Source organism: Vulpes lagopus, chromosome 2, assembly GCF_018345385.1.
Source record: "Vulpes lagopus strain Blue_001 chromosome 2, ASM1834538v1, whole genome shotgun sequence".
In the NCBI taxonomy this organism is placed as follows: domain Eukaryota; kingdom Metazoa; phylum Chordata; class Mammalia; order Carnivora; family Canidae; genus Vulpes; species Vulpes lagopus.
The window spans coordinates 15,115,237-15,133,434 of NC_054825.1; the positions used below are offsets into that span (position 1 = coordinate 15,115,237).

The window sequence follows — 18,198 nt, forward strand, 5'->3', positions numbered from 1 at the left end:
AACAGATGTGAAAGACATGAGACAACAAAATTCTCTTACCTGTTGAACCAACTGACCAGGTAATGTTGAGATTAAAGTTGTTTGATGCATTAATCGAAATATCCAAATTTTTGTTTGACTACCAAGAAAGAAAATATTAGGGTTAAAAAATCAAATTACACTAAATAGTTTTATGTTTTAATTATGCCCACACTATATTTCACAGAGTTTGTACATTTTGTCAATATTCAACTAAGTGTAGTTGTCAATTATATTTTTTGAATAAAAAAATATAGGTGATAAATTCAAAGGTAGTTTAAAGTTCCCATTTATCCTCTCTACTCTAACCCAGCCTTCTGTATATAAGCCAGAGGCTGTTGTAATTCATTGTATTTTGATTCTCTGTTTACCTGTTGTTAATATTTAAATGACACGCATTTGAGATTTGTCCAAAGTAATTTTACAACAATGTAAGATTGTTGTTTTGTGAAAGAATTCTTCTTAGGTGCATATTGTATTATTATACATGGATTTTTATAGTAAAAAATATATATAAAATATATAAACTCGAACTCTCCAGTAAAAATGGGTCAGAATTAAACCTACTGTCAAAATGTAGGAAATGCATAAATAATTAAGGTACATATTTGTTATTTTTTTATGCAGGATAAGTAGGAAGCTCTGACTACTAAACTATATTAATTTTATTTTTTTTTAAGATTTAATTTATTCATGAGAGACACAAAGAGAGAGAGAGGCAGAGACACAGGCAGAGGGAGAAGCAGGCTCCATGCAGGGAGCCCGACATGGGACTTGATCCCGGGTCTCCAGAATCAGGCCCTGGGCTGAAGGCAGTGCTAAACTGCTGAGCCACCCAGGCTGCCCTAAATTATATTAATTTTAATAACTGTTCTAAGTTGAATATCCTCTTAATTATAAATTATAGTATGTAATTACATATAATGATGTTATAAGCATTCTTAGTGATACCTTTCATGATAGTTTACCACCCTACAGTTTCAAAGAAAATGTGTCTGGGCTCTTGGCTTCAAATGGACAAGACAGTAAACAGTAATATAGAAAGCTATGATATTTAGAAGGAATCAAGTATTTCAAGAAATTGGGGTGTCTGGGTGGCTCAGTCAGTTAATTGGCTGCCTTAGGCTTGGACCGTGATACCAGGATCTTGAGATCAAGCCCCATGTCGGGCTTCCTGCTCAGCTTCTCCCTCTCCCTCCCCCCAAATTGTGCGCTCTCTCTCTCTCTCTCTTTCCCTCTCTCTAATAAATAAAAAATCCTTATAAAAGAATTTCAGGAAATTGATAAAGGAACATCAAGAGAGAAGCAAACTAGGATTATAGCTAATCTGGATCTATGTGTATGACACTATGGATAATATTGTGGAGAAATGTTATTCACACTCACATTTTTAAAAAGATTTTGTTTATTTTAGAGAGAGCACGAGCAAGGGGGATGGATGGGCAGAGGGAGAGGGAGAAGACTCCTTGCTGAGCACGGAACCCAACATGGGGCTCCATCCCAAGACCCTGAAATCATGACCTAAGGCAAAGGCAGACACTTAATGGACTGAGCCACTAAGGCACCCCCATACCCATATTTTGAGTCAGATATTCCAATCATATGAAATTTTTTATATCTTCAAAGAAGGCCATAAAAGTTTGGAATTACATTCCAATAACTTGGAATTTAACATTCAAGAGGCCAATGGTAAAGAATGAAATTGTGATACATGCTACAACACAGATGAGTCTTGGAAATGTTAGGCTAAGTGAAATAAGTCAGATACAAAGGAACAAATATTGTATAGTTATACATATGAAGTTTCTAGAACATACAAATGCATAGACACAGAAGGTAAAATAACTGGGCTGCAGGGGCGAGAAGAAATGAGGAATTATTCCTGAATGGATATAGAAATTCTGTTTGGAAGTGATAAAAAAATTTTGGTACGGATAGTGGCGATGATTGCAAAACACTGTAAATGTACTTAAAGTCACTGAATTGTACACCTAAAAATGGTTAAAATGACAAATTTTATTTTATGCATATTTTATAATAAAAAAGTCAATGGTGATTATAATGCATTTATAAAAGCTTTCTTATCACACTGAAGAAAAAGTTTCTGACATTTTTAATGTCTTGGTAAAAGACACACAGTATCAGTAAAGAGATGATTATACCTGAAAACCTATACTCCTATAAAATTCTTCTTTAAGAGTTAAAAATTTAAATGTATTTCCAAGAATATAGACATTTTCTTAAAAACAAAAGGAAAAGGAGTAACATAAAATGAATTATTCTACTTTTTGAGAAGAGGGATCCTATTTTACTGGAAAAGGAAAATTTATGAAATTATATTATTTCTTGACAAATCAAATAAAATAGTTTAGAGGAAAGAAGCTAGCAAATAGCAGGATATATTTTGAGGTTTCATCTGTTTGAAAAATTATTTAAATATATAATATAGATGAAAAGATAAATTAATATATAACAAAAATAGAATAAAGAGTGACATCTGCAAGATGGGAAAATAGGAAGTGCCAACATTTATGCTCCATAAAAACACTGAATCAACAATGTTATATGAACCAAAATATTTTTATTAGAGAATCAAAACTCAGTTAAGAAGCTACCAAAGATTAATACAAAACCAAGAATAGCCACATTATAATGAGTAACACGACTAATTATACTTTACTAATTTCAGCCCCTGCCCCAGGACAGCGCTCAGCCTTAGAGAGACCACCTTGGCTTATGACTTCTCCCTCAAGGAAAAGAGAGAGTGTACCATATACCCAACATCTCTGGCCTTTTACCGCACTGCCCAAAGGATCTGTTTCTGTTTCACTTCATCCAGAGAATTAAGAGAACAAGCACAGTTTGGATATCTGAAAACAGCTAAAAATAAAGAAAATTAGTGAGTAGTTTACTGCTGCTACCATGGCTCCACAAGATTGGGAGACAATCTTAAGGTTGTATAATCTACACAACCCTAAGACTTTCCCTTTGGGAGGGAGAAAGAATGAAATGTGCACTGAATACCCTGGATTTTCTGTGCATTTTCCAAGGGGGAAAGGTAGACAGCTCACTACAGCCAGAATGGCTCTGTGAAAATGAGAGAAAGCATGCAATCCTAAGAATTCTCCCCTAGAAGGAAGGGAGAGTGTGGAACATGATAATTCAGAGACAAGTTTTCAGATGCTCCCAGTATCTGTAGCTATGGGCTGACGAAGTTTCTTTCCCTTTGAAGCCAGTCCATAAAGACTAACTAGGAGAAGCAGTTGTTTCTGCAAATGCACAGAAAGAATGAAAAGCTACAAGGGAAATGAAGGGTAAGAGAAATATGACATAACCAAAGAAACAAAATAAATCTTCAGTAACTGAATCTAAAGAAATGGAGCTCTAGAATTGTCTGGCAAGTAATTCAAAATAATTATATTAAAGAAGTAATAAGAGAGTAATAAGAGATCACAGAAACATAATTAAATGAAACAAAAAAAAATATATGAACAAAACATCAATATCAACAGAGATGGAATGATGAAAAAGAACCACAGAAGAATACAATAACTTACATGAAAAAAAATCAATACAGAACCTCAACAACAATTCTGAACAAGCAGAAGAAAGAATCAGTGAACTCAAAGGCAAATTTTCTGAAGTTACCTAGAGGGGCAAAAAAAAAGTAAAGAAAGCCTAGTGGAAATGGAATACTTCAAGAAAAACCAATGTATACATTATGAAAAATTCCTGAAAAAGAAGAGAAAGAAGGACAGAAATCTTATTTAAAGAAACAATAGCCTAAAATGTCCCAAATCTGAGAAGTATACATATCTAGATTCATGAAGCTAAAAACAGAAGGAAGATGAACCCAAAGAAATCAAGTCAAATTGTTAAAAGTCAAAGACAAAACTTTAAAAGTGCCAATAGCAAAGTGACTTATCATATACAAGTGAGGTCCATAAGGCTATGAGTGGATTTTGCAGCAGAAATTTTGCAGACCATAAGGGATTGGGATGACACATTAAAAGTACTGAAAGAAAAAACACTCTGACCAGGAATACTATTCCTAGTAAAAATATTCTTTAAAAAATTGAAATATAAAGACTTTCCCAGACAAAGAGAAGCTGAGGGAGCATATCACCACCAGATCTGCTTTACAAAAAAATGCTAAAAATGTTTGTTATGACATCAATAACAGAGTTAGAGGGGTAACAAAGGTAAAAGTATAGACTTTTGGTATGTGATTGAAGTTATATTTTGTCAGCTTAAAGCAGACTGCTATATCTATATTTTATGTAAATCTTATGATAACTACAAAGAAAAGACATAGAAGATAAACAAAAGAAAAAGCAAGATATCAAAGCATATCACTTCAAAAAAACAAAAAACACAAAAAAGACTGCAGGAGAGAAAAGAGGAGTCTCCCCAAAAAATGACTATAAGACACAAAACAATTAACAAATGGCAAAAGTGAATCCTCGCCTATCAATAATTAAACAGAAATCTATTAAACTCCTCAATCAAAAGACATGGAATAGACAACTGGATTTTTAAAAAAAACTACTCAATAATATGCTGTCTAAAAGAGACTCATTTCAGATTTAAGAAAATGTTTAGACTATAAGAGAAGGGATAGGAAAAGATACTTCATGAAAATAAGAAACAAAAGAAGGAAGGGGTAGCTATATTTATATGAGACAAAACAGACTTTAACAAGAGACAAACAAGGACATTATATAACGAGACTTCATTCAATACTTTCAACAATGGATAGAATACTCAAAGAGAAAAATCAATAAGGAAAAAGGTGGACTTGTGCAACACTACAAAATACACATGCTTAACAGACATAGAAACAAAATTTCAAATAACAGCATCAGAAACCACATCTGTTCATATGCATGTGGGAGAATCTTCAAAATACATTACTTGTTACGTCACAAAACAAGTCTTAACAAATTTAAGAAGACAGAAAACATACCAATTATCTTTTTTTTTAAAGGTATTTTTTATTTATTTATGATAGTCACAGAGAGAGAGAGAGAGAGGCAGAGACATAGGCAGAGGGAGAAGCAGGCTCCATGCACCAGGAGCCGGATGTGAGATTCGATCCCGGGTCTCCAGGATCGCGCCCTGGGCCAAAGGCAGGCGCCAAACCGCTGCGCCACCCAGGGATCCCCATACCAATTATCTTTTATGACCACAATGGATTGAAACTAGGAATCAATAGCAGAAGGAAAATTTGAAAGTTAAAAATATGTAGAAATAAAACAACACATTTCTGAAATAAGGGATCAGAAAAGCAATCAAAGGTAAATCAGAAAAATCTTGAAACAAAATACGATGAAAAAACTTATGGAATGCAATAAAACCAGTTCAAAGGGAAAATTAAAAATGACAAATGCCTACATTTGCCTTAAAAAAGAAGAGAGCTGGGGATCCCTGGGTGGCTCAGTGGTTTGGCACCTGCCTTTGGCTCAGGGCGCGATCCTGGAGTCCCGGGATCGAGTCTCATGTCAGGCTCCGGCATGGAGCCTGCTTCTCCCTCCTCCTGTGTCTCTGCCTCTCTCTCTCTCTCTCTCTCTCTCTCTCTCTCTCTCATTCTCTCTATGTCTATCATAAATAAATAAATCTTAAAAAAAAGAGAGCTCTCAAATAAACAATGTCACTTTACTCCTCAATTTAAAAAAGAACAAACTATGTTCAAAGTTAGCAAAAAGAAGTAAATATTAAAGATATTAGTGGAGACATAAATAAGAGGAAAATCAATAAAGAAAACAATAAAAATCAATGAGTTGTTTTTTGAAAAAAGTAATCAAAATTGATACAATCTTCAGTAAGACTAAGATAAAAGACTTAAAATGTAAAATCCTAAATGAAACATTATGCTACAGAAATAAAAAGGATTGAAAGAGACTAATATGACTAATTACATATGAACAAACTGGAAAATCTAAAAGAAATCAATAAATTCTTAAAATCATACAAACTACCAAGACTAAATCACGTAGAAATAAAAAATATGAATAAAACAATAACAGGCATGGAGACTGAGTAATCAGAAACCTCCCAAAAAAGGAAAAAGTCAGGAACAAATGGTTTCACCAGTAAATTCTAGCAAACATTTAAAGAGTATCAATACTTCTCAAATTCTTTCTAAAAACTACAGAGTAGGAAATACTCCCCATCTCATTTTATGAGGCCAGAAATAATCTGATACCAAAGCCAGGCAATGATACTATAAGAAATAAAATCCCTAGGCTAATAACACTGATGAACTCAGTTGCAAAAATACTCAACAAATACTAGCAAATTGAATTCAAAAGTACATTAAAAGGATCATTCACCATGATAAAGTGAGATTTATCCTTAGGATGAAAGGATAGGTCAACATACATAAATCAACTAATGTAATATACCACATTAACAGAGTGAAGAATAAAAATAACCATCTTAATAGATACAGAAAAAGCATTTGGTAAAATTAATCATCCTTTCATGATAAAAACTCTCAACAAATGATCTATAAAAGGAACATACCCCGATATAATAAGGGCCATAACTAACAAGACCAAGTAAACATTATACTCAATGTAGAAAGTTTTCCCCTATGATCAGGAATGATAAGGATGCCAACTCTCAACACTTCTATTTCACAAAGTATTGGAGGTCCTAGGAAAAGCAATTAAGTAAGAGAAATAAATAAAAGGCATCCAAATCAGAAAGGAAGAAGTAAAATAATATCTATTTGCAAATGACATAATCTTATATGTAGAAAAACCTGAACACAGTGTTCACACATCCACACACACACACACACACACATACATACGGAATAGAACACACATATACACAAGCCTATTTAAGAACTAATAAATTTAGTGAAGCTTCAGGACACAAAATCAACATTTAAAAAATCAGTTTTGTTTCTACACATTAACAGCAAATTATATTAAAACGATGTTAATAAAATAATCCCATTTATAACAGTATCAAAAAGAAAATACTTAGGAATAAACTTAACCAAGGAGATGAAAGATATACACTGAAAATTATACAACACTGATAAAAGAAGACATAAATAATGAAAAAATCCCGCATTCTCAGATTGGGAAACTTAATATTGTTTAAATGTTCATGGTACTTCAAGAAATCTATAAATTCAATATCATCTCATGAAATTCCTAGTGGCATTTGTATAGATATAATACAAAGTTACAGTAATTAAAAACAGCATGCTGGCATAAAAATAGACAATGGTCCAGCATAATAAATAAAGACTCCAGAAATAAACCTACACCTATATGTAGTTTAAGATTATGTAATCTCCAATAAGGATACCAAGAATACCCAATGAAGAAAAGATGGTCTCTTCAACACACAGTGCTGTGAAAACTGGATATCCATATGAAGAATGAAACTGGATCCTACTGGCTTAGTCCACTAGGGCTGCTATAACAACAAAAAAACAAAACAAAACAAGAACAACAACAAAAAAAAAACAGGAATAGAGGGAGGAGGTAGAAAGAGCAGCAATAAAGAGCAGAATTGTATTTCTCACACATTTGGGGGCTGGAAATTCCAAAATAAAGGTGCTGGAAAAGTTAGTATCTGTTGAGGTCAACTTCCTAGTTAACAGACAAGCCTTTTCTTGCTGTGCCCTCACATGGCAGAGGAGGTGAGGGAACTCTCTAGGGCCTCTTTTATGAGGGCACTAATAATCCCATTGATGAGAGCTCCACTCTCATGACCTAATTATTTTGCAAATGTCCCATCTCTTAATGCCATCACATTGAACATTAGGATTTAACACAATGTTTGGGGGCACACAAACATTCAGTCTGTAGCACTAAACTTACACCATGTACAAAATACAAAGTGGATTAAAGAGGCTATGTAGGAAGATGGTGAGGAAGGGGAGGACCCCTAGGCTCATCTCCTCCCATGAACACAATTACATAACTATTGAATCATCCTAAATACCCCAAACATTGACCTTAAGACTGACAGAACAAATTCTACAACTAAAAGAAGAGAAGAAGCCACATCAAAAAAGGCAGGAAGTGTGAAGATGTGGTTTAGGGGAGAAGTGGATCATGGGTGCTATGGCAGGGAGCTATGGTCATAGAGAAGGACGAGAGAGAGACAGATAGAGAGAGAGAAAGAGAGAGAGAGAGAGAGGAACACAAAAGAACATGTCCCCAAAGCCACTGCCCTGGAAGATGAAGGGTGCTGAATTTCACAAGTTCTTGCAACCAGCAGATCTAAAGCTGGAGTTTTAATGGTCAGTAGGCTTGACTGGGAAAGGGCAAGAGGCTACTGTGCTGCTCCTGAAGAAAAAGCAGGCAAACAATCCAGGGGCAGACAGTGTGAAAACAATGACTTGAAGAACACCTGGGGAACATAGGGGTAGATTCGTCTGTCTTCTTGGATCATATCCCTAAGAGGCAGCATTCATGGATATACCTCTATAGGAACAAAGGAGCTAGCCATTTTCCTCCTGTGCTGCTCAGCATAAACACAGAGCCATCTGCAGGAAGCACCACACTGGGCTGCCTAACTTGCTTATTCCAAGCCCACCCTGCATTCTGGTGGGACTCCCCTTCCCAGTCAAGCTTGCTGCAATCACACACTCCAGACACACTCCCTAAAATTCCAGGCCCTGAAAACTACATGACCATAAAGCTATTACTTTAAGAGGAGGGGGAGACACAATTGCCCTTTCTAACACAGAGAAGGAAGTGGAGACTTAGGCAAATGCCAAAATGCAAGAATTCATCCTAAATGAAAGAATAATATAAGGTCATAGCCAGAGATCTAAGCGAAACTGATATAAGAAACATGCCTGATGGAGAATTTAAATCAATAACCGTAAGGACACTCACTGGACTTAGGAAAAGAATAGAACACATCAGTGACTTCATCAAATATAATAACATTCCTATTATAGGAGTCCCAGAAGAAGAGAGAGAAAAAGAGGGCAGAAAATTGTTTTAAAGAAATAATATCTCAAAACTTCCCTAATACAGGGAAGAAAACAGACATCCAGATGCAGGAGGTACAGATAACTCCCACGAAAATCAACAAAAGCAGGCCAACATGAAGACACAGTGTAATTAAATTTACAAAATACAGCGATAAATAAAAAAATCATAAAGGCAGAGCACCTGCGTGGCTCAGCTGATTAAGTGTCTGACTTCGGCTCACATCACGATCTCAGAGTCCTTGGATTAGAACCTGAGCCAGACTCCCTCTCCTTCTGCCCTTCCCCCTTGTGCTCAATTGAGTATACACACTCTCTCTCTCAAATAAATAAATAAAATATTTTTTTTAAAAATCATAAAAGTAGTAAGACAAAAGACATCCTTAACTTACAAGGGAGGACCCATAAGGCTAGCTAGAGATTTCTCAACAGAAACTTGGCAAGCCAGAGGGAGTGGCATGATATATTAGAAGTGTTGAATAGAAAAAATCTGTAGCCAATACTGTCTCTAGCAAGGTTATCATTCAGAATAGAAAGAGAGATAGTTTCTAAGACAAACAAGAACTAAAGGAGTTCATGAACACTAAATCAGCTCTGCAAGAAATATTAAAGGGGATTCTTTGAATGGAGAGACCAAAAATGACAAACAGAAGAAAGGATCAGAGAAAATCTCAAGAAATAATGAAAAAAAACAAGCAATAAAATGGTAATAAATACATATCTGTCAATAATAACTTTGAATGTAAGTGGATAAATGTTCCAATCAAAAGACATAGGGTGCCAGAATGGATAAAAATCAAGACCAATGTATAAGCTGCCTACAAGAGACTTATTTTAGACCTAAAGACATCTGCCGACTGAAATGGGGGGATGGACAAACATTTACCATGCAAATGGATGTAAAGGAAAGACTGAGAAGCATACTTATATCAGATAAACTATATATTAAACCAAAGACCGTTTTAAGACACAGGGAAGAGCACTATATAATCATAGAGGATAATAAAAAATATATAACAATCATAAACATTTATGCACCAAACATGGGACACCCAAATATATCATACAATTAATAACAGATATAAAAGAAATAATATATAGTAATTCAATAATAATGGGGAAATTTAACACCCCACTAAAATCAATGGACAGATCATCTAAACAGAAAGTCAACAAGAAAACGGGCTTTGAATGATACACTGGACTACACGGATGTAACAGATAGAACATTCCATCCTAAAACAGCAAAATACACATTCTTTTCCAAGGCACATGGAACATTCTCTAGTATAGAGCACATATTACATCACAAAATAGGCCTCAACAAAGATTGAAATCATACCATGTATCTTTCCTGACAAAATGCTATGAAACTAGGAGTCAACAGTAAGAAAAAATACAGAAAATTTACAAATACATGGAGGTTAAACAATGTGTTAACTAAACAAGAATGGATCAAAAAGGAAATCAAAGAATAAATTTAAAAATACATAGAAACAAATGAAAATGTAAACATAACAGTCCAAAACATACTTTGGTTGCAGCAAAATCAGTCCTAAGAGGGAAGAACATATCAATATAGGCCTACCTCAAGAAGTAAGAAAAATCTCAAATATACAACCTAACCTTATTCCTAAAGAAGCTAAAAAAGGAATAACAAATGAACTGTAAAGCCAGCAGAAGTGAAATAATAAAAATGAGACCAGAGATAAATGATATAGAAACTAAAAACCACTAGAACATATCCATGAAACCAGGAGCTGATTCATTAAAAAATTATTAAAATTGGTAAGCCCCTCACGAGACTTATCAAAAAAAAAAAAAAAAAGAAAGAAAGAAAAGGGGCCCAAATAAAATCAAAAATTAAAAGGGAGAAATAATAACACAACAGGAACAGAAACAACTATAATAGAATATTACCATAAAATATATGCCACACATTGGACAATCTAAAAGGATAAATTCCTAGAAACATATTAATTCCCAAAACTGAAAACAGGAAGAAATGGAAAATGTGAACAGACTGATAACCAGCAAAGAAATCAAATCAGTAATCAAATATCGTCCAACAAACAGAAGTCCAAGACCAAATGGGTTCACAGGTAAATTCTACCAAACATTTGAAAGAGTTAATACCTATTTCTTCTCAAAATATGCCAAAAAATTGAAAAGGAAGGAAAACTTCTGAATTTATTCTATGAGGCCAGCATTATCTGGATACAAAAACCAGATAAAGACTCCACAAAAAAAGAAATATAGGCCAATATTTCTCATGAAAATACCTGCAAAAATTCTCAATAAAGTACTAGCAAACCAAATCCAACAATACATTAAAAAATTATTTACTGCAATCAAATGGGATTTATTCCTGGGGTGCAAGCATGGCTCAGTATTTGTAAATCAGTCAATGTGATACAATACATTACTTAAAAAAAGGGAAAAAACCATATGATCATTTCAATAGATAGACAAAAAGCATTTAACAAAGTACCATATCCATTCATGATAAAAGCCCTCAACAAAGTAAGTTTAAAGGGAACATACCGGGACACCTGGGTGGCTCAGTGGTTGATCATCTGCCTTCCTCCCAGGGCGTGATCCTAGAGTAACAGGATCAAGTCCCACATCAGGCTACCTGCATGGAGCCTGCTTCTCCCTCAGCCTATGTCTCTGCCCCCCTCTCTCTCTCTCTCTCTGTCTCTCATGAATAAATAAAACGATAGATAGACAGACAGATAAATAAATAAATAAATAAATAAATAAATAAATAAATAAATAATATCTTTAAAAAAAGGGAACATACCTCAACATAATAAAGGGCATATATGAAAACCCATGGTTAATATCATCCTCAATGAAGACAAACTGAGAGCTTTTCCTCTATGGTTTAGAACAAGACAGATGTCCATTCTCATCATTGTTATCTAACATAGTATTGTAAGTCCTAGCTTCAGCAATAAGACAACAAAGAAATAAAAGGCATCCAAATTGGCAAGGAAGAGGTCAAACTTTCACTAGTTACAGACGACATAATACTATATAGAGAAAACCTGAAAGACTCCACCAAAACATTGCTAAAACTGATACACAAATTCAGTAAAGTTGCAGGTTACAACATGAACACAGAGAAATCTGTGGTATTTCTATATACCAGAAAGAAGAAAGAAAAATCAAGCAATTGACCTCATTTATCATTGCCCCATAAAAACTATAAGATACCTAGGGATAAACCTAACCAAAAATATAAAAGATCTGTACTTTTAACACTATAGAACACTTATGAAAGATGTTGAAGAGGACACAAAGGAATGGAAAAACCTTCCATGCTCATGGATTGGAAGAACAGATATTGTTAAAATGTCTATACCTCCCAAAGCAATCTACACATTTAATGCAATCCCTTCAAAATACCAACAGCATTTTTCACACAGCTACCACAAACAATCTTAAAATCTGTATGGAACCACAAAAGACTCCAAATACCCAAAGCAATCTTGAAAAAGAAAAGCAAAGCTGGAAGCATCACAATTCCAGTCTTCAAGCTAGACTACACAGCTGTAGTGATCGTGACAGTATGGTACTGGCACAAAAACAGACACTTAGATCAATGGAACAGAACAGAAAAATCCAGAAATGAACCCACAACTAAATGGTCAACTAGTCTTTGACAAAGCAGGAAAGAAAATCCAGTGGGAAAAAGACAGTCTTCAACAAATGGTGCTGGGGAAACTGGACAGCACCATGCAGAAGAATGAAACTGGACCATCTTCTCACACCATACACAAAAATAAATTCAAAATGGATGAAAGACTTAAACGTGAAACAGAAACCCACGAAAATCCTAGAGGAGAACACCAGGCAGTAACCTCTTTTTGACATTGGCCATAGCAACTTCTTACTAGATACGCCTCTGGAGGCAAGGGAAACTAAAGCAAAAATAAACTAGTGGGACTTCATCAAGATAAAAAGCTTCTGCACAGCAAAGGAAACAACTAACAAAACTGAAAAGCAACCTACTGCATGGGAGTAGATATTTCCAAAGGACCTACCTGATAAAGGGTTAGTATCCAAAATCTATAAAGAACTTATCGAACTCAACACTCAGAAATCCAATTATCCAGTTAAGAAATGGGCAGAAGACATGAATAGATATTTTTCCAAGGACACACAGATGGCTAACAGACACATGAAAAGATGCTCAACATCACTCATCATCAGGGAAATACAAAACTACAATGAGATATCACCTCACACCTCTCAGAATGGCTACAATTAACCACACAGGAAACAACAGATGTTGGCCAGGATGAGGAGAAAGGAGGACTTTCTTACACTGTTGAGAGAATGCAAACTGGGGCAAACACTCTGGAAAATAGTCTGGATGCTTCTCCAAGAGTTAAGAAAATAGTCTGGATGCTTCTCCAAGAGTTAAAAATAGAACGACCCTATGCCCAGCCATTGCACTACTAGGTGTATATCCAAAGTATACAAAAATATGGATTCAAAGGGGCACATGCTTCCCATTGTTTATAGCAGCATTATCTATAATAGATGAAATATGGAAAGAACCCTAATGTCTGTCAATTTATGAATGCATAAAGTTGTGGTACATAGATATACAATGGAATTATTACTCAGCCATCAAAAAGAATGAAATCTTGCCATTTGCAATGACGTGGATGGAGCTAAAGATTATTATACTAATCAAAATAAGTCAGCCAGATAATAATACACTTATACTTGGTGACTTCAATCTAGCTCTTTCTAACCTCGATAGGTATTCTAAGCACAACATTTCCAAAGAAATGAGAGCTTTAAATCATACACTGGACCAGATGGATTTCACAGATATCTACAGAACTTTACATCCAAACACAACTGAATACACATTCTTCTCAAGTGCACATGGAACTTTCTCCAGAATAGACCACATACTGGGTCACAAATCGGGGCTGAACCGATACCAAAAGATCGGGATCGTCCCCTGTGTATTCTCAGACCATAATGCCTTGAAATTAGAACTTAATCACAACAAGAAGTTTGGAAGGACCACAAACACGTGGAGGTTAAGGACCATCCTGCTAAAAGATGAAAAGGTCAACCAGGAAATTAAGGAAGAATTAAAAAGATTCATGGAAACTAATGAGAATGAAGATACAACCGTACAAAATCTTTGGGATGCAGCAAAATTAGTCCTGAGGGGGAAATACATCACAATACAAGAATCCATTCAAAAACTGGAAAGAACTCAAATACAAAAGCTCACCTTACACATAAAGGAACTAGAGAAAAAGCAGCAAATAGACCCCACCCCCAGCAGAAGACGACAGTTAATTAAAATTCGAGCAGAACTAAATGAAATGGAGACCAAAAGAACTGTGGAACAGATCAACAGAACCAGGAGTTGGTTCTTTGAAAGAATTAATAAGATAGATAAACCATTAGCCAACCTTATTAAAAAGAAGAGAGAGAAGACTCAAATTAATAAAATCATGAATGAGAAAGGAGAGATCACTACCAACACCAAGGAAATACAAATGATTTTAAAAACATATTATGAACAGCTATACGCCAATAAATTAGGAAATCTAGAAGAAATGGATGCATTCCTGGAAAGCCACAAACTACCAAAACTGGAGCAGGAAGAAATAGAAAACCTGAACAGGCCAATAACCAGAGAGGAAATTGAAGCAGTCATCAAAAACCTCCCAAGACCAGGGCCAGATGGCTTCCCAGGGGAATTCTATCAAACGTTTAAAGAAGAAATCATACCTATTCTACTAAAGCTGTTTGGAAAGATAGAAAGAGATGGAGTACTTCCAAATTCATTCTATGAGGCTAGCATCACCTTAATTCCGAAACCAAAGACCTCACCAAAAAGGAGAATTACAGACCAATATCCTTGATGAACATGGATGCAAAAATTCTCAACAAGATACTAGTCAATAGGATCCAACAACACATTAAGAAAATTATTCACCATGACCAAGTAGGATTTATCCCCGGGACACAAGGCTGGTTCAACACTCGTAAAACAATCAATGTGATTCATCATATCAGCAAGAGAAAAACCAAGAACCATATGATCCTCTCATTAGATGCAGAGAAAGCGTTTGACAAAATACAGCATCCATTCCTGATCAAAACCCTTCAGAGTGTTGGGATAGAGGGAACTTTCCTCGACATCTTAAAAGCCATCTACGAAAAGCCCACAGCAAATATCATTCTCAATGGGGAAGCACTGGGAGCCTTTCCCCTAAGATCAGGAACAAGACAGGGATGTCCACTCTCACCACTGCTGTTCAACATAGTTCTGGAAGTCCTCGCCTCAGCAATCAGACAACAAAAAGACATTAAAGGCATTCAAATTGGCAAAGAAGAAGTCAAACTCTCCCTCTTCGCCGATGACATGATACTCTACATAGAAAACCCAAAAGCCTCCACCCCAAGATTGCTAGAACTCATACAGCAATTTGGTAGCGTGGCAGGATACAAAATCAATGCCCAGAAATCAATGGCATTTCTATACACTAACAATGAGACTGAAGAAAGAGAAACTAAGGAGTCAATCCCATTTACAATTGCACCCAAAAGCATAAGATACCTAGGAATAAACCTAACCAAAGAAGTAAAGGATCTATACCCTAAAAACTATAGAACACTTCTGAAAGAAATTGAGGAAGACACAAAGAGATGGAAAAATATTCCATGCTCATGGATTGGCAGAATTAATATTGTAAAAATGTCAATGTTACCCAGGGCAATTTACACGTTTAATGCCTATCAAAATACCATGGACTTTCTTCAGAGAGTTAGAACAAATTATTTTAAGATTTGTGTGGAATCAGAAAAGACCCCGAATAGCCAGGGGAATTTTAAAAAAGAAAACTATAGCGGGGGGCATCACAATACCAGATTTCAGGTTGTACTACAAAGCTGTGGTCATCAAGACAGTGTGGTACTGGCACAAAAACAGACACATAGATCAATGGAACAGAATAGAGAACCCAGAAGTGGACCCTGAACTGTATGGTCAACTAATATTCGATTAAGGAGGAAAGACTATCCATTGGAAGAAAGTCTCTTCAATAAATGGTGCTGGGAAAATTGGACATCCACATGCAGAAGAATGAAACTGGACCACTCTCTTTCACCATACACCAAGATAAACTCAAAATGGATGAGAGATCTAAATATGAGACAAGATTCCATCAAAATCATAGAGGAGAACACAGGCAACACCCTATTTGTACTTGGCCCCAGTAACTTTTTGCAAGATACATCCACAAAGGCAAAAGAAACAAAAGCAAAAATGAACTATTGGGACTTCATGAAGATAAGAAGCTTTTGCACAGCAAACGATACAGTCAACAAAACTAAAAGGCAACCTACAGAATGGGAGAAGATATTTGCAAATGACATATCAGATAAAGGGCTAGTTTCCAAAATCTATAAAGAACTTATTAAACTCAACACCAAAGAAACAAACAATCCAATCATGAAATGGGCAAAAGACATGAAGAGAAATCTCACAGAGGAAGACATGGACATGGCCAACACGCACATGAGAAAATGCTCTGCATCACTTGCCATCAGGGAAATACAAATCAAAACCAAAATGAGATACCACCTCACACCAGTGAGAATGGGGAAAATTAACAAGGCAGGAAACAACAAATGTTGGAGAGGATGTGGAGAGAGGGGAACCCTCTTACACTGTTGGTGGGAATGTGAACTGGTGCAGCCACTCTGGAAAACTGTGTGGAGGTTCCTCAAAGAGTTAAAAATAGACCTGCCCTACGACCCAGCAATTGCACTGTTGGGGATTTACCCCAAAGATTCAGATGCAATGAAACGCCGGGACACCTGCACCCCGATGTTTCTAGCAGCAATGTCCACAATAGCCAAACTGTGGAAGGAGCCTCGGTGTCCATCGAAAGGATAAAGAAGATGTGGTTTATGTATACAATGGAATATTACTCAGCCATTAGAAATGACAAATACCCACCATTTGCTTCAACGTGGAAGGACCTGGAGGATATTATGCTGAGTGATGTAAGTCAATCGGAGAAGGACAGTGTATGTTCTCATTCATTTGGGGAATATAAATAATAGTGAAAGGGAATATAAAGGAAGGGAAAAGTAACGTGTGGGAAATATCAGGAAGGGAGACAGAACATAAAGACTCCTAACTCTGGGAAACGAACTAGGGGTGGTGGAAGGGGAGGAGGGTGGGGGGTGGGGGGGATGGGTGACGGGCACTGAGGGGGACACTTGACGGGATGAGCACTGGGTGTTTTTCTGTATGTTGGTAAATTGAACACCAATAAAAATTAATTTATAAAAAAAATAAAAACAAAGAAACAAAATAAGTCAGCCAGAGAAAGACAAATACCATATGATTTCACTCACATGTGAAATTTAAGAAACAAAACAGATGAACATGGTGACAGTGGGGGAGGAAGAGAAAGAGGCAAACCAAAAAACATAACCGTATCTTACGATAGAGAACAATAGGGTTGTTGGAGGGGAGTTTAGAGGGGGAGAGAATAGATTAAATGGGTATTTAGGAGGGTACCAGTGATGAGCATTGCTTGATGGGAATAGATTAAATGGGTATTTAGGAGGGCACCTGTGATGAGCATTGCTTGTTGTATGTAAGTGCTGAATCACTAACTTCTATGCCTGAAACTAACATTACACTGTGTTAATTAACTGGAATTTACATTACAACTTGAAAAAATTAAAAAATAAAAAATGTACAAAGAATCTGAATAGACTTCTTAAAAACTTTTTGAGTATAGTTTGACAAACAATGTTACATTAGTTTCAGGTGTCTAACATACTGTTTCAACATCTCTATATGCTATGCTCAGCACAAGCTACCATCTTTCACCATAAAACACTATTACAAGATCATTGACTATGTTCCTTCTGTTGTATCTTTTATTCCTGTGACTTATTATAATGAAGACACCCTGATGGCCAAGAAAAGGTGATAAACATCAATATTTATCAGGGAAATGCAAATCAAAACCATAATGAGATATTACCTTACACTGGTTAGAATGGCTATTACTAAAGAGACAAGAGATAATAGTGTTGGTGATAATGTGTCAAAAAGGAGACCCTTATGTGTACTGTTAGTGGAAAACTAAATTACTGGAGATTTCATGGAAAACCATTTGGAAAGTCTTGAAAAAATTAAAAAT

The 18,198-nt window shown here is 35.7% G+C and overlaps 1 protein-coding gene across 3 annotated transcripts in view; it reads right to left on the reverse strand.

The window, feature by feature from the left end:
- The window catches only part of ATRNL1 (attractin like 1), a 760,501-nt gene that overhangs the window by 459,189 nt on the left and 283,114 nt on the right, over positions 1–18,198 (reverse strand). For all 3 annotated transcript variants that reach the window (XM_041742630.1, XM_041742631.1, XM_041742632.1), the window contains exon 23: positions 40–118. In XM_041742630.1, the coding sequence (XP_041598564.1) occupies positions 40–118 (79 nt within the window). The remainder of the gene's footprint in view (positions 1–39; positions 119–18,198) is intronic.